This window comes from Ptychodera flava, chromosome 8 (assembly GCF_041260155.1).
Source record: "Ptychodera flava strain L36383 chromosome 8, AS_Pfla_20210202, whole genome shotgun sequence".
Classification (NCBI taxonomy): domain Eukaryota; kingdom Metazoa; phylum Hemichordata; class Enteropneusta; family Ptychoderidae; genus Ptychodera; species Ptychodera flava.
Genome location: NC_091935.1, coordinates 14,055,232 through 14,082,364, shown reverse-complemented (window position 1 = coordinate 14,082,364; position 27,133 = coordinate 14,055,232). Strand labels below are relative to the sequence as shown.

Below are 27,133 nucleotides of genomic sequence, written 5' to 3'. Positions count from 1 at the left end.
CATCTATCTTTTACATCCATGCTTTATAATACTGAATTTTTAATAGCAACTGGGAAATTCGATCCTCTCTTGTCATTTTTCCTGGATGAAAACTTGTCATATCCGCAAGACGCACGCCACGACCGCGCGGAGGTGTCTCCTAATTAATTATTCATGACAAAAATCTATTCTCCAATGAGATCGCAACTTCATTTCCGGTTTCCCTCAATCGAAGGGCAAACTTGACGGAGTGAGATCACAGACAATGGCGGCCATGTCGATGGGGCGCCCGGACTTCAGGACTATCATACTGTGCTTCAGCTTGGTGTGTTTTTGTCCGTCAGGTAAGTACCGCAGATAATGTTTCTGAAGCTCTGATTCAAAATGACCGGACAGGTTGTCGTTTTTAGCGCATTTCCCACCAAGAGTCGCCTTTGCGTCATCGATGAGAAGTGACAAGCTCGGCTGAGCGTGAGCCGATCATGGCTGAGATTCTGTCTTCAGTGACGTCGATCGACAGATTAAGCCATAAGGATTTCAGCTCTGGTCCCCCACCCTTAGTCATCCCCACACGGATTTCATTTCCTAGTTCTGTTACCGTGAAATCTACCTGTGAAGATTTGATTGTTTAGAATCGACCAGGTCGTGCGATGCCTCACATCGCCATCAGATATCCGCCAGACGGCTATTTTGGCAAATGCTAATAACAGTACTAGTCATTGACAGCTACGCTCAATTTCTTAAACAATTGTGTCTGCGGTTTGAAACTACTTGCTGGAATGTCACTCATTTCACCGAATGTATAGCCATGCTCAGGTAGTGATATTTCCTTCATTAATTCACAAATTCGGCGGCTGTGTCACTCAGTGAATTACTATGAAATTGACAAGGGGAACCCCCGAACAGCTGATTTATGATTACGCCTTTTGTTTGCATACCGCTTGATAAATACTCGTACATGTATTAATGGTAACCCCTCACGTCCAAATAAGTACATGCAGTAGGTATATGTGATACCCGGGGCACAGGGTCAACACATTTTTACCGCGACATGCCTTTCTTGATAAAGCGTTTCACTCCATTTCAAGGGAAGACCAGAGCCGAGTCGACCCCATACATTGTACACCCCATACACATGCCCCTCCCTAACATTACAAGCTCGAGCCAGTCAGTGTAAACACTCAGAGAGTCTAGTACCCTATGGACCATGGTCATGCCATACCGAAAAAGGCAATAATGAAAATAAATAATATAATCAATATAAATAAACACATGCTTCATCAAATTAGCTATAAATTCATATTCTGTGTAAACTACTCAAATCAGACATGCTGTCTAATTTTGAACTGTTCAAATGGATTCTAGTTTCTAAACCTTGGACATATGATATGAAGGGAAGGTCTCAATACATATGGTGTTTGTGACAAAGGAACTGATTTGGTCTTGTCGACTGACCAGCTATGAGTCACTGTGACCGCACCACCAATATCCAACCCATTGGAACTATAACTCTCGGAGAGTACAGTAAACAATCATGCAAATAAATCATTTGTCAAACCACGGACCCTCCACAAAACCAAGATAATTGTAGTCTGCATGCGAGATCTTTCACTTGGCATTGTATTTACAGACTTGTATACCTAGCAAAATATCAACTTTTTATGGAGTATGTTGTTCATGCTAACGGCCGTACGGATTTTATACCACTGTCTCTTCACCGAGTGACAGACTGTATTCTATATCATGAGTACCACTGGTACTACTGCCTGATGCACATTGCACCAATGAACCATTTTGGCGACCTCATTTCTGATCTTGACCTCAAATGGCTTTGGTGCCATTTAGCTTGCTCCCCCTCACTGACTGCAAGTCTGAACTGCAGGTGAACAATATAGATGATTTTAAAGAACTGTAGATTCGTGTTCAGCTGTCACAGTGGTTAGTATGGTTTATCAAGAATTTTGTGTAATTTAAAGAAGACATTTTTATGGATGTGCCATTCTTGACTCTTTCTTGACCTTGGTTTGGCCCAGTACATTGTTTGCAGTTGCAAAATTTTATGTGTCAAGTGTCTGCTGGGAAAGGCAGATATACAGGATTTACGGAGCAAGCATTTTATTGTCACTGAATTTTAGTTTTCCTGTTTTGAAATTTTGTGATTTGTGGCAATTTTCAGACCAACTAAATACCATGTTGTTTTGAAGTAGCTGATCTTCAATGTATTTTTACCAGGTATTTATAAATGTATCTGAACCTAAGTATTACAATATACTGAATACCATTGGAATGGCCATCAGAGGTATTGTTTTAGGTAGCATATGAGTTTCAGATCACATTACATCAGGAAACTCTCTCCTACTATGGAAGGAAAGGTCGATTAGCCATTTCAAATTTTTTTTCTCACACATTGATGTCAATATTAAGTTACTGCAGAAAGAGACAGAACATAAAGGATTTCGGGTCTCCCTTGTTTTCCATTAGGAATTGAATGAAAACTTTTCATTTTCAAGGTGTGCAGTGCCAGCAAAAGACTTAGATTACTTGGAAATACATATGACACTGCATAGTGTGGAAATCATGGTCAAATAGCAATGGACATCTTACACAATTGGTTATCTGGCACACAGTCCGTCCACACAAGGAACTATGGTCATCTCTGTTTCATGCATGTTTATCAGTATACAAGTACAAGGGATAAGGAAGAGACATAGACAGTAGTACAATACTCATCATATCATAAAGTCAAGAGAGACAGTGAACTATAAAGGGCATGTCAAGAAAACATTATGTCAGAGTTCAGTGGAATGAGTGAAATTAAACCTCGATGATTTGGAAACAATCAAGATGCATATGAAAAGAGAGTTCACCGAGGACCATATGCACATGTAATAAATGCCGCTCATATGTCATATCAAATGGTAGAACTGAAGTCATGAACCAGGAAGATGATCAGAAAAGGCAATATCCTGACACTTGCAGGGAATTATGGCTCATCAGACTCAGGGTTCACGCCAGCTGATAAGATTACATGCCAAAAGGTTGCAAAAGCTCTAATAATTTAATGGTGTTTTGATGTGTCTTATCTTCATAGAGAAATTCTTGAAAGAATGACTGTCCAACAATACCACAAAGAACACACTGCACTTTTGTAAAGTTGCTGTCACCTTGAAGTAGGTTGGAGGGTTTCCGGTGTTGTGTCTGAACTTGAATATTCTTCTTTTAGGTAGCATTGTTGACAAGTTCAACATGTTATGCCTACATGTATGTAGGCCAAAGATTACTGAAAACTCTGTAGTGCAGCTGGTTAATCATGTAGAACCACCAGGATGAAATGTTAGTGAAATACTTTGTATATGCGTGGTCTTTTCATTGGCTTACAACTGAAGGAATAGCACTGTGACTGCACTCGAAAGTGAAGTGTTAGGGAATGGTATGTTAGAGATCTCTGATTTGTTTCATCACAAAAAATGAAGCTATTTGTATTGTATTACTTCTCCGTCAGCGAGATACATATTATTAGACAAGCTATCATGATTATTGCTGTTTCTTAATCTTAACAGGATGACATTTGAAAAACACTTGAGTTATCCGGTAATGGTCATCTTAATGAACTTTTGTTAATACTGGACAGTTTTTTAGACCCACAGGCTGTGCTGTATTAACCCTTGAATCCAATGTTTACTGCTGCCATGGTCCAGGTCATCACAGATACACCCATCCAAGCTCATTTAGATTTGTAGGTCAAAGTAGGTCTTCTGCATGAACTACATTTCTGATGGACAATACATGTACATGTACCTCCACAGACTCATACCTGGCACAGCGAACACCTTGTTTGTTTTCCACTTCTGTTCATTGCTGAAGGTCAACGCAGTCTACAGAGTTGAGATGCATACTTTCTTTTGATACCGCAGATAATCAGTTTCACAAAAACATTTAAAAAATTTCATTCCCCACAAGAAATTTGTTTTCCTGTCTGTGAGATTTATGACAATTTTCGCCAACTTGATGGAAACAGCAGCAGTATACATATTTGTTGTCATTGTATGAAGTGCGTTGGTCTGACTGAGAAGTCCACAACGCAAAAATTTACAACAGATGGCTATGCAACATGTTCTTGCAGTTGCCAACCAGTTGTTCCAATAGGCGACTATTGTGGGAAAAAATTTCGGCCATGATAACTTCATTATTGTACAAGCCACACATACCAAAGACTAATCAATTTTAGCACCTCAGAAGTGCATCTGTGCACCAAATTTCAGTTCAATCTGTTCCGCTCTTGGTTACTCTTTTACCACACAGTTATCAGCAATGCATTGGTACATTACTGTACAGTCATGTACATTGTATGGGCCCCTCTGCTTGGCCCAGGAGCAAAGAAAAGGAAGATGATCATGTGCAAGTACATAAATCGCAGAACCATGGCCATCAGAAAATTTTGGACAGTGATTCTTCAAAAATGAAGTAATTATGAATTTATTTGCCATCGTCCACCATATTTTTATGTATTCCAAGTATTGAAAGTACATTGTTCCTGGAAATTCCAAGCTGCATTCGGATTCATAATTGACTTCTATGCTTTTAGCCACACTTTGCAAAAATATTCTCATAAACAAAGCGTTTTGCTCTAATGTACACAAAACCATTTTACCTTGATAACTCAAACAATAGTCAAGTGCAAGTTGTAGTACAGTAAACTGTTTTCAAAAGCAACTAGAATTCTCTGTTTATGCAAATGATTTTATCATCAGCACTTGGGCTTTGATGTTGTTACTACAGTAAGTCTGGTTTTGCAACTCCAAGCACCAGACTACACAATTTACAATACCATAACAATGTAAAAAAATTGTGTAATATTTTCATGGTTATGCCGTTTGCCAGAATTCACAAGGACACACCATTTGTGCAGGTACATGTATACAATGGTGTACAGATCTGCTGATGTAAGAGATATCGCCGTCTAGCTGTTGGAATATTGATTGTCTTGTCATTCTTTAACATTCAAGCATCACTATCTCTAGCAAGTAGACCAAAGTGCATTAGAACTCAAAGAACAATTATCCAATCGTATCTTTGTGTATATCAAATGCATCTGGACAATAGTACATAGGTTCCAAAAGGATTGTGTATAAATTAAGTTAAACCAAATAAAAACCCAGCCAGAAAACATGTCAACATGCAAAGTGAAGTGGTCTTTACATGGAAAATCTGTATGACATCTTCTAATGGTGACTGAAAAGACCTCCTAATCCATAAATTAGATGACTGTTTACAAAGTGATTATATATTTGCTCATAGTCTGGGTGAATTGCAACACCCCCACAGCTCATAAACACATGTACATCTCTTTTCCTGGTATGATTGGGTAGTTTTCTAGTGATTTTGGTTTAAGTATAGTTTCTATTTTTCCCATGTATGTTTGGTCTTGATAAACTGAGGCAATAAAAAAACAAAAATAGTCAAAGGTTGATATCAGCAAAAAATAAATGTTTTTTTCAACATGTTTTCATGGACATTACAAATACATGCCACAATCATTTACTTGCGAAGCTGTAGCCTGTTTTCAGCAGCCTGACCATCCTTCAGAAATGCCCTTCAGGCCATTTTTGAGTGAAATAGTTGGCGTGTACGTCGATTACATTTCGTGTAATCATGCATGCATGCACAAACAACAAAATCACAGCTACACTAAATTACTACTGCAGGAAGGTATTGAAAAACTATGGCACAGTGCAAGCAGTGCAAGACTCAAATTCACGAGTTGTGAGTTTTTTGACCCATGTGTGACCAACGTAATTGACTTATAATCCAAGGATAGTGATTCCAGAGCCAGCTCGACCATGATTCTCAGTCCTCGGGCAAGGCTATTCTTTTCAGTGCTTCTGTCATAGCTGCTTACGTATGGCTGGTAAAATCATTCTGTCTTTCAGTTTCCATTTGTTCAGTGGTCGATAGAGATAAGAAAGTGAAAACAGAGCAGTTTTCTTCCGTTCTAAAGTTTAGGTTTATCTTGTCATTGAAATTTTCTCCAACAGATTTGTTGGACTGTATTGGTCACCAAGCCACCACACAAGAGGACAATAGTCAAAGTTCTATCACTTTTGCAATCATTAAAGTTAAAAATTGTTGCAGTAATTTGTAACCACATTTACCCAAAATATATTTACCCAAAATTAATGTCTTATACTTTTCCTGTCTTTCTAAATGGCTGAACATTTTCTGTGCGACTGTAAGTTACAATAAATTGCTTTGTAAATATATCAGGTTTGCAGAGAGATATTTTGAATTCTGTTATGTTATGAGCAAACAAATGGAGCATCATATACATGTATGGGTGACTGGGCCAAAGTTGAAATCGACATCTAAGTTACGAAATTTGGTGTGACAGGGCCAGCATTGCTGATGTTTATTTTTCATGAAGTTTCCTGCTCATGTGTGACTAGGAAAACATGTAATTCAACCAACAAAAGAAGAACAATATTTTCATGTATGGCTTGTAAATTTGAACCACCAGTAGCAGCAATACATGAACCGGTACATATAATTAAAGGGAGACAGTCGTCAGAACTGGGACCCATACGACCAATGTAAACACTGTATCCAAGGTACATGTACAATGGTGATTGATCAAAGTTAAAATATGGCTGTCATAATCCACATCTTATAATTTAAATGTTGCAGCTATGATGATGAGGTGCATCTAGATATCGTGCGTGAAATACATTGTTTGTAAACGAGAACTCGCACAGGCACAGTTCCGACGACTGTTTCCCTGTAATGTTAGATGTAGAAGTGTCAACTCTTGTATAAGACTCTGGTCAAAAATAGAATGATATACAATGTAATGTGATGGAAAAGAGTGACATAAGGTTTGTTGAAAGAGACATTAGTTTACATGTAACAGAACTTTTCTGAAGAAATTTTTAATGTACAATTATAAATAGTAGTATTTTTTATGCTCCCATGCCAGTATGTAATGTGGCTAGGAATTGATTTTATCATTCTGATTAGCATTCTGTGAAACACTTGAAGGTGATGAATGGTCAATGCGACTATGCAAGTTGAACTTTTGTTCCTACTGAATTGAAACTAACATTTTTCAAAGAAAAAGACGTGACTAATAGCACAACTTCATACGATGGCAAATTCTTTCCTGATCAGGGAAGAATTGTTTATGTCAATTCCTTACCGCTCTGTTCTTGCCAAACAAGGCAGTGCGAAACCTTTAAAACATCTACTCAGATCTACTGACCTAAATTTACTGTAGACAAGTAGCCAAATCATGGCTCACTCATTTCTGATCAGATTTTTTCACGTTAATCTTTAATGGTAGTTTCAGGCTTGGCAAGTCCAAACCTACCATTTGATTCTGTCAAAGGGGGCGCTATGCAGTGGCTGACCCCGGCTCATCAGTTCGTCTCCGGTTTTTGTTGTATTCTTTTGGTGTTCGAGGTCGTGTTTGTCCCTGTCACTTTACCTGGACGATTTTAAGTATGGCAGGAAAGTGCATCTTGTTCATCGTTGTGATTTGTCCTCTGCTTGACTGCGTTTTGACGACTTTTCATGTCACGGAACCCGAACTTACCAACGCTGCCATTGTTCTCAGTTATAGTCGTGAATTTCTACTCACATTCCAAAACACCATACCAAACTCCAATTTGAATATTGACTTCAACCCATCTTCAGCACCAGTCCAAAACAATGGCGATATATCATGTCAAAATAAGAAAAGTAGGAAGAAGAGAGGATCAAGAGGAGGGATCAGAGCAAGACTCCGAAAACGTGGTAGCAGATATCCACTTCCAACCATCACGTTTTCCAATGTAAGATCACTTCAAATAAGATGGATGAGCTAACGGCCTGGTAAGATTCGACGGCGATTTTCGTCGTAGTAATCTACTGTGTTTTTCAGAAACGTGGCTCACAGAGGAAGCTGACATATTTCTTTGCCCGGCTATTCTCTTGTTCGTGCAGACAGAGACCCAAACAAAGCAAAGAAGCGATGCGGTGGAGGATTGTGTGCTTTTGTTAGCAACAGGTGGGCTACCCAGTTCAATATTCACGAACAAGTGTGCACCCACGACTACGAGCTGTTGACGGTGTCATTTCGACCCTTTTACTTGCCCCGGGAGTTCAGTAAACTAACTGTTATCATGGTTTATGTACCAGGGCCCAACTTCAAGATAGCTGGAGAGAAGATTTCCGAAGTCTATAGCGAAGTAATCACGCGATCCCCTGACAATCCTGTCTTCATAGTAGGTGATTTCAATCGATGTGACATGACTTCTCATCTCCCTAATTTGTATCAGTATGTCACAGTTCCCACACGTCTTGGCAGAACTATCGACATGTGTTATGGAAATATACCCGATGCATATCGCTCCATTGGCAGACCAGCTCTCGGGCGTTCAGATCATAATGTGGTACATCTGCTCCCGAAATATCGTCAAAAGCTGAAAACTGAAAAACCACAAGTCAAAACCATACAGGTTTGGTCTCCGGAAAGCATTGGCGATCTTCAAAACTGCTTTGAGATAACAGACTGGGACATTTTTAAAACATCTTGCGTTGAACCCCAAGAATTGGTTGATACTGTTTCCTGTTATATGAAGTTTTGCGAAAACATTGTGGTAAAAACCAAATCAGTACGTGTTTTCCCGAATAACAAGCCTTGGGTAACAAAAGAAATGAAAATGTTTCTAAATGAAAAGAAATTAGCATTCCTACAAGGGGACAGAGGTAAATATAGGAAAAAGAAAAGGAATTTAGACAGCAGGCTAGAATTGCGAAATATAAGTACAGAATGAAATTGAAGAAAAATTGAAAACAAATAATTGTAAAGCTGCATGGGATGGGTTGAAAGTTATGATGGGAAAAAAACAAAACACTAGCCTAAATTCATTCCCTCGTGATCTACTTGCCTTCCCCGATAAATTAAACAAATTTTATGCTCGTTTTGATGTAAGAGATTTCACCAATGAATGTGTAACATTGTGTCAGAGTTTGAAGCCTGTCTCTGATCAGATTGAGGTCTCCCAAAGCGATGTTGAAGGTAGCTTTTAAAATTAAACAGTAACAAAGCAGCAGGTCCCGATAAAATTACAGGAAGGGTTTTGAAAATTGTGCCAGACAACTCGGTCCCATTTTTTCCTACATTTTCCAGATGTTATTAAATCTTCATGTTGTCCCCCGTACATGGAAGACATCTACAATTATTCCAGTTCCAAAGAAGCCAACCCAAAGCAGCTGAATGACTATCGTCCCATTGCCTTAACATCAATTCTGAGCAAGTGTATGGAAGGTATTGTGCGGAGCATTTGCTTTGTAATGTGGCTGATAAGTTAGATCCGTTTCAGTTTGCGTACAAAGCTAATAGAGGGGTTGAAGACGCATCTATCACTCTTTTTAATTTACTTTCTCAACATTTAGAATCCGCAAATGCATACATTCGTATTCTTTTTATAGACTTTTCAAGCGCTTTCAACACCATTGAACCATATGTTCTCCTTAGACGTCTTATCAATATGAATGTCGATGCCAACATAATTCTCTGGATCAGTGATTTTCTTAGAGAAAGACCACAACGGTATGTGTAAATGGCTACATGTCAGAGGAAATTGTACTGAATGTTTGGTGCACCACAAGGTTGCGTGCTATCACCTACTCTATTTTCTATTTACACAGATCACATGAGGTGCAATACTGCAATATCTTGTTTGTTCAAATTTGCTGATGACATGGCTCTTGTTGGGCTACTCAAAAAGGAAGATTCTCTTTCTGAATATTTCCATAATGTTGAAATTTTAAAGAACTGGTGCATAGATAGCTATTTAGATATGAATATTAGTAAAACAAAAGAGCTTGTCATTGGTTGTAAAGTTTGCCCGGATTTTACTCCTGTCACAATCAACGATGAATCTGTTGAAGTCGTTTCATGTTTCAAATACTTAAGTTCATTTCTAGATGAAAACTCACATTTGATGAAAATACTGACTATATAGCGAAAAAGTCCCAACAAAGATTATACCTTCTCAGGAAACTCAAATCGTTCAATGTGAGTCAAAATATCTTACAAATGGTGTACAGATCCCTCATTGAGAGTGTTTTAACCTATAATATCATTTTGTGGTATGGAAATTTGACTGTCAGAAACAGAAGTAAGCTTTCTCGTATTGTGAGGATGGCAGAAAAAATTATTGGCTGTCGTCAAAATTCCCTTGTAAACCTTTACCAGCTGGCAGTGAAAAGGAAAGCGCAGAATATTGTCAATGATTCTCATCACCCTCTCCATGGTTACTTCCAGAAACTCCCGTCAGGGAGACGTTTTCGGGTTCCTCGTGCAAAGAAAACCTCTTCAAAAAGTCATTTCTTCCATCAGCAGTTTCAATTTTAAACTCAAACTCGATGTAGTTGTTTTAAACCTCCAGTTGGTCCTTTGTTGTTTCCGTCTATGTTTCAATTTTTGTATCTATGTCGCTACCTTGTGTGTGTTTTTAAGCATTTCAATGTGTAATAGCGTCCCTTTTTATAGAATCTTTTGCTTGTTGTACTATTTTAATTTGTATATGATGAGCCTGAAGGCAAATTTCTACATTTTTTGTGGATAATAAAGTAATTGAATTGAATTGAATTGAATTGAATTATAACATGGTGAATTTACAAATTGTCATTTCAATTTTCATGCAACTTGTAAAATGTTAGGCAAATTTGTGCATGTGCTTTTGGAAATTGACATTCAAAACAAAAATAATGAAAGAAATCAAAAGTTGTACAACTGCTGGCCCTTTATAATAACAATTTGATGGCATAAAAGATGGGAAAATTGTCAAAAGCACAGAAGAAATATTTTGAACTTATACAGAATTTATGACTTGAAACAGATATTTATTTGCATGAGTCTTAGAGACTTAAAGCCCCAATTGCTGTGAATGTGTAATAAAGCAATCTCAAAATATCCTGAGTTTTCCAAGAGTTTTCTTTCACCATTAAAGACTGAAAAAGTGTAAAACACTGTCATAAGTCTCGAAAGTGGCACGTAAATTCAAATGTTGTAACATCATCCTATATTTCCCGCCATTTTCAGAAACTAATCGTGTGACGGAGAAAACAAAGATTACAACAACAAAATGTTGGTCATCGTGTGTTGTGCATTCGAGTACATGTAAATGGCATCGTGCTTGTTTCTTTTATGACCACGATGTGTATGTGCAGGAAATACTGTGTTTTTGTACTTTTCCTCTGGGTGCCATTTTATTATTCAGCCTGTCAAAACGTGTGACCATGGTCCACATCAGTGAGCAGTGATTTACATGAATCAACTTTAGTTTTAAAATAAAATAATGAAAATAATGCATAAAATTCACAGCTACATGTATTAGGGCTTTAAAATTCTATATATTATTATGAGTCATCCTTACCGGTACTACATCCAATAATGGTGACAGTATTACCAGTATATTATGTAGCATGTTCCAAGTATCAGTCAGTATCCTGTTTCTGATTTGATGACGTACATGTAATGTGCATGTGAGATGAATATGGGGAAACAATCAGAGAAATGATAACTTGCAGTCCGTGGAAAGGAGAATTTAAACTCGGTTGCATTTCCAAATTTTATTGTCTCAAGACTGTTATTGTCATGTAGACAACAAAAAGAGCGTGACATGTACCAAAATGATGTTTCCAGGGTGTTATCAAACCAAAACACAAACAGTCAAGAATAAATTCTGCTGTAAAATTGATATAAACTTGCAGAGTGTATTGGTCAGATGTGATGTAAATCATTTCTCAGCCAAACTTGTAAAATGTGAAAAAGATAATACTTAGAGAAATATTGTCTTTTCCCCAGCATTTATACTACATCTATTTTGTGCTATCCTTTCTCATTTATTTACTAACTTGTAAAATGTAAGAAAGATTTTTGTTTTACAAAGAGAAATAGTGTCTTTTCCCTGCTATACTATTTTGCACTACCCTTTTTAACTTCTTAAATGTAAAAAAGATAGTTTTACTTAGAGAAACTGTGTTTTTTTTCCCGGCGTTGATACTGTTTTTGTGCTACATGTACCCTTCTAAATGTCTACAATTTAGTAATTGCTGGGATTTGTAGACCTAAGCGTTTTAATAATAGCTACATGTGCATCACAAAATAGAAATTTTTAGGTGCCGTAGAATATTTATCTTCCCATGATGGAATATGCATTTTACTGTATACCGGCATACCAGTATACCCCGGGTACATGTACCAGCATGTTGAAAAGTTTGAGAAATTTGACGTTCTGAAAAATAGGAGTTGTGTATTTGAGTGAATGTTTTCTTTCAGACCATTCATACTGTACTTGTACAGTGCGAAAATGCACTTGACGAATAAAATAATCACATTTAAGCTAAAACATCGACTCTACCCATAAACAAGAGTTTACAAGTGCAGAAGTACATGGCGACAAAGTCACAATTTTAACTTTACTCGACCATAGTACAGCTGCACATAACTTAAAGCGCAGTGGTCGTCGCGCTGCGCGTGCGTGATTTTTTTGTTGATAAACATAAATTTTTGTAAACATAAGTCTTCTCAACTTCAATAGGAGTGAGATGGGAGCAGTCCCCCACTTTGTTAAGGCCTTTGTAAGACTCAACATCATGCAATAGTAAAATATTAAGATCGGAAACGAACTTCAGTGGTGTATTTCCATAACTCGTGTAGAGCTACGAACATTGGGACACTACACTCAGCACATTATGTCGCTGAGTTTACTGCACGCAGACACAGTGAACAAAAAGCTTTGATCGCGCGCGATCACACGCTGGTTGTACACGATGCTATGTACAGTACAGTGAAAATACATAACTAAAATGATCAACATTGCCTATAGTAGACCAGCAACAAGCACAATGCCTAACAAAAAATTACACTCAAGACCATGATCGGCAAGCCACAGCAGGACACGAGAGATGTTGTTGGGAGACGGTCACCGCGTTGACGTACACGGATATAGAGAATCCGGTCCCACAACGTACCGGCCCGCGACGACTTGGCCCACAACCAACTGTTGATCACCATGTCTTACTTCTCCTAGTATTACGTGGTAAGAAATAGTAAAACGACAGGAAACAATAGACAAAACGAGCGGGTTTTCTCGGCATTTGACAGGAAAATTGCACGGCTACACCATGCATAGACGTATCGAGAGATCCTGTGCCCCGGTCCTGTGCACGGTCATGGCAGTGATCCAACCGCTAGCTGGTGTAGGCCTACCGGTGCTGGGCAAACTTCGTTGTTGTACCTCCTGATTGCCGGGTAGGTCTGAATCCTCTTTCAAGTGAGATAACCCCCACATAAAAGAAGACCTATGAAGGTCCTTCGCTTGACTTGATACCTGTACTCGGAATTCTCGTTTGCACCCCCAAACGGGGTAAACTTTGTAGTTGAGTTGGATTCTCCACAGCCGAGTGAAGCGCGCCATATACCCGGTTTGACACGGACGTTCATACAGACCACAGAACGGAACAGATGCGAGATGCTTCTGCTGCAGCGGGCATTGCTCTGCGAGCTGTAGATTTCTGTAGTTTGGTTGTTGCTTGTCTTTGTACTCCTGTCGGGCCTCTTGAAATGAAAGCTCTCGTCCTTGCTAGCGATGTCGAAAACTAGAGCCCGGTCGTTGATAGTCTGTTGGCGTATACATGTGTACATGCGTACGTCTAGCTCTATGGCTCGAGCGATAACAGTAGCCGAGCCCAATTCAACTGATTCAAGAAAATCATGAGCAAATGTGACCTCAATCCAGCGTGCATTATTGTTCAATATTCAGCAGATATTTAACTTAGATTAATTGACCTTTTATCCCGTGTTACATTTGGTTAGTTGGTATACTTGTGACAGATGAGCCGCCATTTTAACAAGCGGCAATATCGCAAACATTACAATCAACCCGTAACATGTGCGGCGTTCTTGATTTGTTTACAACAGAGGGGGACCCCCTCAGGAGGATGCGCAGCGCGACGACCACTGCGCTTTAAACAGCTAATAGATTGTTGAACAACCAACTTCTAAGAAATATATGAAGGTGATTGAGCATACAATGTAAGGTCCAAGGTACATGAATATTCCACACTGATAAAGTATCATTAGCATAAAATTTAAATACTGAAACAATGCTCAGTAATGTAATTTGCATAAATTAATACTAATCTGCCTCCACTAATACATGCAGTGATTGAGCATCACATCAATGCAGTTTCCATAGAGCAATCATGGTGTACAAGCAGTGTACATTTGTGTTGTACCATTATGTGTGTGTTCATTGCAACAATTGCCAAATATTACATGCTTTGCCTTGGTATGTGATGGACTGTGCATCAAAATGTGTTCACTTGACATTATGAATATTACAAGCTAAGGCCTATGGTCCAGCTGGGACTTATAGATTGGGTCCCATCCATCCGTCTGTCCATCCGTCCGTCCATCCGTCGGCAGCTGTTTCTCTGTTATCCCTGAGCCAATTTTTTTCAAACTGTGTGCAAGGATAAAGTACTGTGGCATACATATGCACATCAATTTATTTTGCGATACCATCCAATATGGCCGCTGGCAGCCATTTTGTTGCAATTTTTTCATGCTTTTGAGCCATAAATCAACTATCCCTGCACCGATTTCATTCAGTGTTGGTACACAGATAAAGTACTATGGCATATATATGCATCTCAATTTATTTTGCGATACAATCCAATATGGCCACCTGGGGGGCCATTTTATTTTGATTTGTTCATGTTTTTGAACCATAACTCAACTATCCCTGAACAGATTTCATTCAAACTTGCACACAGTCATTGTATGGTAGTGTGCATGTGCATCACAATTAAGGGTGCGAGCGGGGACTGTGTCATCAGCGATGACTTGTTAAATATTGTACGTAGCCACATCTTACCGAATGTGATCAACGTGTCATTAACATTATTTTATAATATTTGTCTCAAAATAATGTTACAATTGTATATATTTTTACTTTCATGAAACTTGTCTGTTCACATTCAGTTTTATTAGCTCCGCTGTCAGCGACGCGGAGCTTATCAAATAGGTTGATTTTCCGTCGTCGTCCGTCGTCGTCCGTCGTCCGTCGTCCGTCGTCCGTCGTCGTCGTCGTCGTCGTCGTCGTCCGTCAACAATTGCCTTCTCCTCTGAAACCGCAAGTCCAATTGCTTTGAAATTTTATATGCGGTTCACTTGGGGTGACCTCACTTAAGTTTGTTCAAATCGTGGTGAAATTTGCATATTTGTATTTTTGGGGCATTTTTTGGTGTTTTTGGTAAAAAAATCTTCTTTTCTCAAACCGCTTGTCCGATTGCTTTGAAATTTAATATGCAGTTTACTTATGGTGACTTCAGTCAGATTTCTTCAAATCGTGGTGAAATTTGCATATTTGTATTTTTAAGGCAATTTTTGTCATTTTTGGTAAAAAAATCTTTAAAAATCTTCTTCTTCAAAACTACCGGTCAGATAGCTTTGAAATTTGGTACATATGTCCCTAGGGATGATCTATTTAAGATTTGTTCAAATTGTGAAGAAATATGCAAATTTGCATTTTTAAGGCAATTTTTGCCATTTTTGGTCAAAAAAATGTATTTCTCAAAAAGTACTGGTCTGATAGTTTTGAAATTTGGTATACAGGTTTCTATAGATGCACTTAGTAATATATATTGAATTTCTGATGAAATCTGTAATTTTGTATTTTTGGGCAATTTTTGCCATTTTTGGTCAAAAAATGTGTATTGCCAAAACTACTCATCTGATAGCTTTGAAATTTGGTATAGAGGTTCCTACACATGAACTAAATGATATGTATTGAAATTATGATGAAATCTGCAATTTTGTATTTTTGGGGCAATTTTTGCCATTTTTGGTCAAAAAATGTGTATTTCCAAAAGTACTCATCTGATAGCTTTGCAATTTAGTATACAGGTTCCTACAGATCACCTTAATGATATTTGTAGAAATTATGATGAAATCTGCGATTTTGTAATTTGGGGCAATTTTTGCTATTTTTGGTCAAAAAACGTGTTTCTCAAAAAGTACTGGTCTGATAGCTTTGAAATTTGGTATACAGGTTCCTACAGATGAGCTAAGTAATATATATTAATTTCTCCTGAAATCTGTAATTTTGTATTTTTGGGGCAATTTTTGCAATTTTAGGTCAAAAAATGTGTATTTCAACAACTGCTCATCTGATAGCTTTGAAATTTGGTATACAGGTTTCCATAGATGAACTACATGATATTTATTGAAATAATGATGAAATCTGCAATTTTGAATTTGTGGCAATTTTTCCCATTTTTGGTCAAAATATGTGTTTCTCAAAAAGTACTGGTCTAACAGCTTTGAAATTTGGTATACAGGTTTCTATAGATGAACTCAATTTGATCTTTTGAAATTATGATGAAATCTGCAATTTTATTTTGGGGGGCAATTGTTGCCATTTTGGTCAGAAAATTTTATTCTCAAAACACTACTCATCAGATAGCTTTGGTTGACATGTTCCTAGGGATGATCCGATGTGATATATTCAAAGTATGATGAAATCTTCAATTGTGTATTTTTGCAGCTTATTTTAGCCACTTTTTTCTGGCCACTGCATTGAGCTATCAAAGATTTCCTCCTTCTTCATCAACATGTGTTCAAAAATAGTTATTCTCTACATAAACACAGCGGAGCTATATCGGCCGCTAGGTCGCTTGTATAATGTATATGAAATTTTCTTTTGTGCATCCGCCTGGGGCCTTCATACAATGTGTTATACATATGCGTGCTGGTTTTCAATACTTTGTCACAGCTGTCTCAAAAGATAATATTTTTGACTCTTTTTCTCCCTTGCAGGTATATCAACAGATCTACTTTTTTGGAGTGAGAGTCCTACAGCCGCTAAAAACTCAGACTTTGCATTTGGTTGCTATGCAACTGGTCCTCTCAAAGCTGAAACTATTAGATTTGGCAGCAAAGTGAAAATACAAGGCAGGCGTACAATAAATGAATATGTTTCAGACAGTAATGATACACCAAATGGGAACAGGACTCTCAACAGTGACAGTGGGTTTCCTTCAGGATCTGTTATTGCTGTGTCAACACAGGACAGCTATACGTTTCACAGGATTGTTATGCCAAAGAGAAAAGTTGGAAGGACTGGTGCCTTCTATTGTAAAGTGGATAAAGAAGTTATAACTGTCATCAATCCCGTGGAATCTGAAGGTGAAAAGATTATTTTCCATATGAGTCAATTTTACCAAGTTTACTGTCCTGTATTACATGTCTCGTATAACGAACATCATATGCTCTGTAGGATTCAATGGTAACTTGTCGATGACATAGCAGCTAGGCCACATAGTTATCATTTGACTGAAAGTGAACCGGAACTATTTTCAACACGACAACTTCATGGTTTAAAAAATCATCAAATTTCACATTGTACATACCGGTAGTAGTGTTTTACAGCATTGTGCACAAAAACTTAGATAAACTGCACAACAGTGATTCAAATATATCAATGCACCGTTCAACGATGAAAATCATTCAAGTTTTTAAGGGATTTTCATCTAACATGGAAATAAAGTATGTGATTATTGTTTATGTATAAACCCAAAAATTTTAGGTGAAAAGAAATAAGAGAGGCACATAATAAAAACATTTCAGCTCAAACAACGGACTTTGTACCCTCGAGACAGGAGACCATTTGCCCTCCTAACGTTGGTCAAATGGTCACTTGTCCTTGAACACATAGTCCCGTGTTTGGGCTATAAAATATTGGCTAGGTCATCATGTTGGGCCCATAATATCATAAGTATTTTCATTATATATGGACAATTATTCTTCATTAATTATGAAGCACCACTAGATTTTTTTCACGTTATACCGTTGCTTACAAATGGTTGTTCTCTACGGTACATATGTCTTATAATATCGTGCTGTTGACAATGGTCGTGCTAATGACCCTTTACGCCATACGTGTATTAGCAGTGGAAACATGTACATGTACACAAAGTCCTTGTCAACCGGTAAAATTCCAGATCTGTCAACCTGCTTTCCAGAACAGACAAAAAGATTGTAATTGATGTACTGATCATGCTAGCATATGTTTCGGAATATTTGTCAAAACTAAAGAGACATTGATGAAAAGATGTAGTAAGATTTTAGGAGGGTGGTTACAATGTCGTATGATACGCAAAGTTTGCTTTCACTTTCTAAGATATATTATGTTACAATAAGGCAGAGAGTGAATGCATTCATATTCAAATTCTAAAGTCTTTGTACCCGACAGTCATGTGAATTTATTATTTTGAAAGGAGAGTGTTTGAATATTGAGAACTTATTTTATTGAAAGAAGCATGTTTTAATATTTAGAACTGTTTCCCCGGGATAAATTGTGTTGTCCATCTGCATGCGAGATTTAATGGGCAATCCCATAAGTACCGATAGACAAAATGAGATCTGTACAGAAATAGAGGATGTACGAAAATCTGTACTGTTTTCACAATATATTGGTTTGAGGCTGTTCAGGGTAAGGACCATGCATTTGTATTACCTGTAAATGGTCTACAACCTGCCATGATGATACTGAAAGAACTTCAAAGAACTTTATGAATATATTCTTTACAGCTGATATTGTTCCACAATACTATGGTAGAACTATCAACATCAATGATGGATCATTCATCCTAAATGTAAGCAAGATATCTGATGAGAACAAAGAGGTACAGTGGCGACACAACAATGAACATATAAAAAAATGGAATGGAGACACTGGGGTGACTTTAGATGGAAATGCAATGGATGCTGGTCTCTATGAAATCCGCTTAAAGAAAAAATACAATGACACTCAGGGCTTCATGCAGCTGTATGTCAGAGGTAAATATGTTTTACAGCGTAATATACATCAGAATTTTATAGAGTTCTGCAGTTGCAGAATCTGTTCAATACCCGTGAAATTTGCATTGCAGAAAAGAGTATGTGTTTTACTGTTTTAAAAAGTGTGTGGTGTATTCCTGTTACATGTATGTATTGAAACAGACTTCGTTTGAAATAATATTTTCTGAAATCATGACAATATGATTTGAAAGACAGACATGCTCAATACAGTCAAGTGGGAAATAAGCAGATCCTGGTACTTGCAGTTTATACTCCCAGTAGTCTTTGTCAATGTCAGTTCAAACCATTCTTATGTTTAGATTCTCCCATGTTTCATCCAAACCACAATGGTCTTTTGTAGGGTTACTCTTTCCTAACAAGGAATTGTAATATACATAGATTCTCTGGTGCATAAAACGGTTTTGCCATGTGAGAGAACACTCAAGCATAATGACAAAGTTAGATTTTTTTTTTCTCAAAGGATCAAAATTGGCATCCATGGATGCACATTTTTTGGGAAAGTTATTTATTATATCATGATGACTGAAACATTATAAGTCAAGGTTTTCAGAACTCTGCTATGATCAAGCTTCTACATGAAACATAGTAGAATGTTGAAAATGTTTTGTCATATGATTTCTGGTTAACATAAGGTATGTCAACAAAGTTTTGCCCATGTGGATATAAATTTAATTGTCAAGGAAATATATAATTTTACACTTACTTATACTTTCTTGACAAGCAGAGGCTCTCTGGAAGTTTCTAAGAAACTGTGGTCTATGCTGAGAATAAGAAAAATTCTGATGTTACAAATATTAGGGTCTTGACTGTTGGACACTTGACCATATCCACATCAAATTTTTGAACCAGGGATTGCCATCTTAATCAAAACAGTGTAAAATAGCGATAAAATACAATAATACCATTTGCATCTGATAACTTGGGTGCTTTGATGAAATGGTGGAAATTCTGGTTTCAGTGGACAAATAATACAATGTAGGACCCTGACTTTTTCTGTCATTTGTAGGTTGTGGTGCTGGCAAGTGGGATGAGAATTGTGGAGAGAATTGCCGTGAGTGCCACAACGGTGGTATGTGCGATGATACAAATGGAAGATGCATCTGTGCGCCTGGATTTATGGGAGACAACTGTGAAACAGGTACGAAGTTCTTTTAAAATTGTCAGATCAAAAATGAGTGAATGATTCAAACAAAGTATTGGATAACCACATCAGATTGGATAACCACATCATGTAGATTACTTGAACTCATTTATTTAAATGGTTCTCTCATCAAACCAAAGTTGATCAGATTCAAGTGCATTTTGAATGCTATTTGATACTTTCAACCTTTCCTGTCCAAACTGCTGTCCCATTTTGAGGTCAAAGCATCAATGAAGCTGTTTTAATCTTTTGCTCTAAAAATGTGAAGCTAAATGTACTTATAGTGTCAGTGTTACATATACTTGTTTTAAACTCAGACAAGACAAAATGAAAAAGACAAAGTAAACTATTTATGAACCTTTAATATGTTGACCTCATGTATAGATATTTATATATATATATATATATATATATATATATATATATATATATATATATATATATATATATATATATATACTCTTTCATTTTTGTTTTTGCAAAACCTTTATTGTACTTTATGATCAAGATCCCAACTGCGATACGATTTCAATAAAGGCTTACTTTACTTACTTTACTTACTTTATAAGAAACCAAATCTTTTTGGATAAGTAGCTGTACATGAAAGTATTGAAATACAAAATTGAAACACGTTTCTTATATTTATGATTTATCTCTTTGAAAAGCCGTTCAGAATAATTAGTGTATTTCATGGGTCTAAAGTTCAGTGGATATTCTAAACAATAAATCAGGTGTTGTGTTCTCAACGTCTTTGAAGAACAGAGGGCGGCCAATATACATAATACTGTATATTTGAATATGCTTTTCTTGTGAAAATGTATCCTTTTGTACAGTTACTAACATGTCCAAAAACAACGGGTGGTCCAACCCTGAAAATCCTCGTATGGAAAACCCTGAGGTTGTTTCATATGTTCTTTTCCTTTCTCCAGCATGTCCTGTCGGCTACTTTGGACCATCCTGTGAAATTCCATGCAGCTCTGGATCAGGACATGAGCCCACATGCCAGGGCCAGTATGTGTGCCAAAAGTCTCCCTTTGGATGTTCCTGCGTGGCTGGATATGGTGGCAAAGATTGCACGACAGGTAGAGTACAGGGCCTTCGATCTATACAAAGTAAACTTTCTGATTTTTGCATAGTAGGGGTATAACACTTTTAACACTTCCCAATCAACTTTTTCTGTATCGCTTTAGTTCTTTACAAGGAGGATGGACTTGACCAAAGTTGATGAAACTCTACGAACACTGAAAAAACTGTGATTTAACAGTCATGAAAGCCATGTTGCATTTTTTTTTAACCAGCTAATTACTGTTTTACATAGTTCATGACCTTTATCATTGGGGAAATTTAGACGCCAGTGCTGGTGTTTGTGGATCGGATGGTGTTGTATTGACATAGTCTGACCTGCTGCTAAACAATGTTTCAACTTTCACAGACAGAGTTGATTCCTGTATTAACACCTAACTGATGATTGCACCTGACAATGTAATATGATACAGTCTTTTTCCTCATAAAATTTGATTAAAAATTCATTGATGACATCAATATTACTGTTGTACCTCATCGATTTTACTGTTTTTCATATCAGTTTTTCGATACCATAAAGTGCCATTGGTTGTATTTATAAAAAATTTCAGTTTTAAGCATCTTGCAAACTGGTGCTTTGGTAATCACAAAAACAATTTTATTCCTTTAAATATCGAGGACTCCGTTTCGGCTTTTCAAACTTGCCCAGCTTGTGACAGATCATAAATAATGCAGCTCAATGAACATAGTTATTAGGGGATTATCATCTAAAGTGAAAATATAGGAAAGGAATATAGAAAATTGGATTAAGTTTTTCATAAATTATAATGATATACTGTCTGTTCTGAGTTGTTTTTGTCTATATTTGTAATAATGGCGTATGTATTATGAATTTTGACCTAGTGTTATTGGATTATGGATGGGTGTGATGTGATTATTATACTAATCTTTGGTTGTGATATGTGGAGGTATTGTAAACTGTATGTCATCTCGTTCCTACCTCCATGATGTGAATCCTGTAAAGAGATGCAAATTCATGCAAATACATGCAGATTCTTAGGCTTTTTGCCCCTCCTACAAATTTTGGATTGCCCAATCGTAGTTGAATGGTCACATACCGGTACAAATTATCACTTTCCTTGAGCACAATTATTTTGTTTACATACTGTGCAAATAAAGATTGGCACATTGATGACAGTGTCTTTTGCCATGTTTTATCTTATAGAATGCCAATCAAGGATGTTTGGTGCTGGATGTACAAAGAAATGCAATTTTTGTGTAGGCAAGAAATGCAACCGGTTTACAGGAAATTGTGATGAAGGTTGCAAGGATGGTAAGACAGAGCCACAGTGTACAGGTATAGTAACTTTTAAACATCATGTACAAAGAATTTAGAATGTCATTATATCGATCATCATCATGTTCAGTAGATTTTTGATTGGTTCAAACTCACATCGTACAGCACCCAGTCACCTAGCAAAAACCGCTCAGCCAAATCCCCACCCTTAAAAAGAGTGGTTCAATAACCGAGCTAGGTTGTTACAATTATTCTGACTGCGACCCCTCCACACGCTGTAGAGTTCATGAAGCACTCACACTCACATACTGGCTATCACACATTGCACACAAACTTTATCAGAGCAATGAAAGAATATATTTTTCTGTTTTGAGTGTTAATTTTGTCAAAAGAGCATGTCCAGTCTTACAATAGTTTTAATGAGATAGTTCATAATGCTGCCAGTGAAATGTACTGCAAATAGAGAGATACAGCTGATAGGATATGAAGTCTGATTCAGAGAAATTGATTTAACCCTTTGAGTGCTGTAATTTTTCCCACCAAAATGTTAGTGCAAATTTTACTAATTTTTATGAATTTTTCTCTATTTGTTTTGATAATTTTGGAGCAAATGGACATCACATTTAATTAACTACATTTTTTTTTCAAAATTTTGGAAAAAATCTGAAAAAATTTGACTGTGGTATATTTTGTAAAGCTAACAAAAATTGACTTTGGCGCTCAAAGGGTTAAAGGGTGAAGGAACGTAAGAACTCGAAATGATAATACAACATTTTAAAGTAAATTTTAATGTATGAAAAGTGGACTAGAAGTAAAGCAAGGCTGTGTTGAAATAAAACTTGACCTTAAGAAATATATGTAGCTATTCCTGTTAAAGTCTTTGCATGAACATTTTACTTTTACTCCTATTATGAAAATACACTTGGAAAGAAACTTTAAGGGAAATTTATTTGGTGATTTCACTTTGGATGTCAGCTTTTGTTTGTCGACCCCGACGGATGCAACCCAAAAGGGCACTTATAGTTTGATTCAGCCTGTCCCTACATTGGTTCATTTGTGCATCCATGCATCTTTTTTTCAGCTGTATGTCAGTCCAGAACTATTTCTCAGACAAGCCTCTATGGATTTTGCTTTTGTTATACCATATAGGAATACAGCTGTGACTCAGACATGGTATTACATTATAATTTATATGCCATCTTGTCTGTTGTAACTGAAATTCCCGACGCTGTAGGGGATTGTGTCATTAGTAATGACTTGTGTGGTAGTGGTGTTACACCAGAGCTTCATGTTCTGACATTGACAGATTTGTAGGTGAGTAACTTTATTTTAGGAATAATTGTTGACTTTCACTTTAAAATAAATTACATTGAATGTATCCTAACTTGCAGTTCCCATGGAACCACCAACAACTGTACAACCTCAGCCACCGCAGCTTGTATCAGCTCCAAATGTCGACGATGTGACTGCCACAAGTATGAATGTGCTGTGGGAGCCATGGAACAGCCAGCGTGACAGTGGAACAGGCCCAGTCACAGAATACAGAGTATGCTACAGGGAAAATGGTGAAGAATGGGTCTATGAGTCTGAGTCACAACCCACCATGATGACCACCATATCGTCTCTCAGACCATACACAACTTATGAAATTGTGGTGGAGGCAGTAGGACACCTAAGCGGCGACCCATGTGATTTGACAAGCCCATCAAAACGAATACAAACTAAGTGTGGCAGTAAGTATTTTGTTTATTTCTGTGTTTTTCCAAATCCTGTCTCCTATGCCCACTAGGAAAGACAGTAATGGTGCAAGTGAAGGATAATTGATACAATTTACAAACCATTGGATACAATGAATGAGTTATTCTTGGGCCTTTAGATAAATACTTAATCCTAACTCAAATAACTCCCATGGTTACAACTGAGTGCAAAATGCAGTGTTTTTAAAAATCCTCAATTGTGTGGCATGAACGTACATGTATGGGAGTGTACATGTTGTGAGAGCTCACATGACATTTTCATTTTCACTGCATTCATATACAGAGACCACAACTGTTTTATATGTCTGCATTCACATCTTGCTAGTCTTGTTGTTTCCATTTGTCAGGATGTTTTCGCTACTTACTATAATAGCAATTATACATACGTAAACAAATATCATCGCTTACAAATAGACAGTAAAACAAATTCAACAGACTAATAATGGTAATAAGCATTGTTCTGGCATGATGCAAAGGCTTGTGCCTGTGCTGTAACCATTTTAGATCTGTATTCTGCTTTCAAGTTTCACTTATGTTACCCAGTCAAGTAACCAGGGTTCACCCAAGCGTACAAGTGCAATCACATTAGGGGACAACAGTAATGGTTCCAGAGTTCCCAAATCATTGACCAATCTTCCCAAAGCTCAGTAGACACATATTATTGACATTGTCCATGTTTATTTACAAAGTATGTTTCATAGAAAACATTTGTAGAAAATAAAATATTGATTTATCAAGGTTATCTTCATTTTTTGCCTGCATCTGTGATAATATACTTGTGCTCTGATCCTTTTCAAGAAATTGTTATTCTGAAATTTGACCACAGTTTATTCTCTTCTCTTCTCTCCACAGAACCTACGATTTCACCCTCAATCAGAAACGTCAGAGCTAAAGGATCAAGAAGTCTGAAAGTCACATGGCAGGTCAGTTTAAATAGCATACCTATCATGTATATTTTGGTAGTCCATGGCATCTGGTTTCATGTTTTCAATCCCTGTTGCCAGAATAGAACTTATTCACAGAATGTGTTCTTGTGATTTGCTTCTCATAAGGATATGCATGCAAGTATGCAGAAAATTCAAATACACTTTCAGGTAATATGCTCCTCAAAAGTGAAAGACAAACTTTTGCTCAAAATTTTCTCCAGGAATCTTTCAACCATTCCCTTTCAAAATCAAGAATAGAAATCAGGAATCACTGTGCACACTTTGGTAGTAGAGAAACAAAATACCCAAGATTTACTGATATTTGAAATTCAAAATGGTTGCCATCCCTGTGTTAACTCTATGGAGAAAAGAAAACTTTCAATTTTCGAAAAACTAAGACGGTGTGAAAAGTTTTCTTACACCAAGAATTGTAAAAGTTTGAGAGTCCAATATCTGTATTCGAGGCATATTCTACTTTTAAAGTGAAAGCTGGGTGCTGTCATTTTCCTGTTTAGCTCCATCTTTCACTTTCATTATGAAAAGCAGCCTACCTGAAAACAACCATTCTCAGTAATAGAGCGCGAAGCCACTGCAGTGAACTGCAATAAAACTGCTTACACTAATTAGTTTCAGCTGTAGCTGTGGCCAGTTTGGTGTTGAACAAGGCTACTTGAGACAGACAAAAGTCTGCTTGTACAATGGCAAAACTAGCTCTGTCTGAGGCTCGAGTTGTAAATGAAAGTTTACGATTGGCACCCTGTGTTCAAGATTAAGATACAATGTAACATTACCATGCACTGGTCCATGTACAATTTTTTTTATTTCAACTTCCCTAGACAAACTGTCTGCATGGGACATACAATGTTGTCGACTTTGCCAGCTGGCTACAGCTGAAACTAATTAGTGTGAGCAGTTTTATTGCAGTTCACTGCAGTGGCTTCACGCTCTATTACTGAAAATGGTAGTAATAATTTTGTTTTCATGCAGGTGGATGACATCACTGAGGAGACACTACGATGCAGTGTAGAGAGTGCACTGTGTATAATTTACTACTCTGTGGCAGGAAGTGATTCTCGCACTACGTCCACACTTAATTCAACTTTCACTGATGGGGAGGTTACTATCAATGGACTAGAACCATGTACAAATTACGAAGTTGAATTGGCTGTTTGGAATGGAGTTAAAGAAGGTTCTAGAAGTCAGCCTCGTACAGGAGAAACAACTGCTCCAGGTTAGTATGGCATGTGTAGTATTGGCATGTTGATGGTTATCAGGCAGTGGGTATTATAGAGAGTACATGGCTGAAGTTAGATGTGGTACAAAAAAAGACATATTACTTGCTGAAAATATCTTCCCTGTGAACACTTTCCATTGGGAACCCTGCAATGTGGGTGTGTAGATATGTATATGTATGAACTGGTATGTGTTCATGTTTCTATCTCTCTCTCTCTCCTCTCCCCCCCCCTCTCTCTCTCTCTCTCTCTCTCTCTCTCTCTGTATCAAGCACAAAGTAATAATTTTATGACTCTGTACTTTAAACTATTCTTGTTTTTGTTCATAACACTCTGCTCTTGGCATCAATCACTGTAATTTCCCAAGAGAGGATGTCTGTATTCTTTGAGATATATAAACAAGTTACAAGAACACTATCAAGCACTATATAGGACTCATAGACACTAAGTTCAAGACACAATATGCAAATCGTTTAGAATCCTTAAACAACAAAGCTTATAATAATAACACAGGGCTATCCAAATGTATTTGGAATCTAACATCCAAAATATGCCATTCAGTATACCATGGTCTGTTACATCCAAGGCAACTAGCTGCTTCGACACATCCAAGAGATGTGATATTTGTTGGACAGAGAAATTACTCACTATTAAATCCAACAAATCAACGCTACTTAATAAGCTTTCCATATTACTCTCCAAATACAGACACAAGGGCAAATCATATCTGTTGCACTTCCGAACTCAGGATATATACAATGGAATAACCGTATGAACATATAAATTGTACATAATGACGATGTTTGAACATTCAGTTCAAGATCCATCAATTGATCACAACTGCATTTAACTCAAGTAATTGATATCC

The 27,133-nt window shown here is 37.2% G+C and overlaps 1 protein-coding gene across 2 annotated transcripts in view; it reads left to right on the top strand.

Annotated features, from left to right (window-relative positions):
• The first annotated feature begins 208 nt into the window (after positions 1 to 208).
• Positions 209 to 27,133, top strand: part of LOC139138551 (receptor-type tyrosine-protein phosphatase kappa-like) — a 60,598-nt gene continuing 33,673 nt past the window's right edge. For both annotated transcript variants that reach the window (XM_070706972.1, XM_070706971.1), the window contains exons 1-9: positions 209 to 323; positions 16,847 to 17,215; positions 18,620 to 18,868; positions 19,896 to 20,027; positions 20,960 to 21,112; positions 22,279 to 22,410; positions 23,742 to 24,083; positions 24,960 to 25,030; positions 26,021 to 26,264. In XM_070706972.1, coding sequence (XP_070563073.1) covers positions 245 to 323; positions 16,847 to 17,215; positions 18,620 to 18,868; positions 19,896 to 20,027; positions 20,960 to 21,112; positions 22,279 to 22,410; positions 23,742 to 24,083; positions 24,960 to 25,030; positions 26,021 to 26,264 — 1,771 coding nt within the window. In that variant the 5' untranslated portion in view covers positions 209 to 244. The remainder of the gene's footprint in view (positions 324 to 16,846; positions 17,216 to 18,619; positions 18,869 to 19,895; positions 20,028 to 20,959; positions 21,113 to 22,278; positions 22,411 to 23,741; positions 24,084 to 24,959; positions 25,031 to 26,020; positions 26,265 to 27,133) is intronic.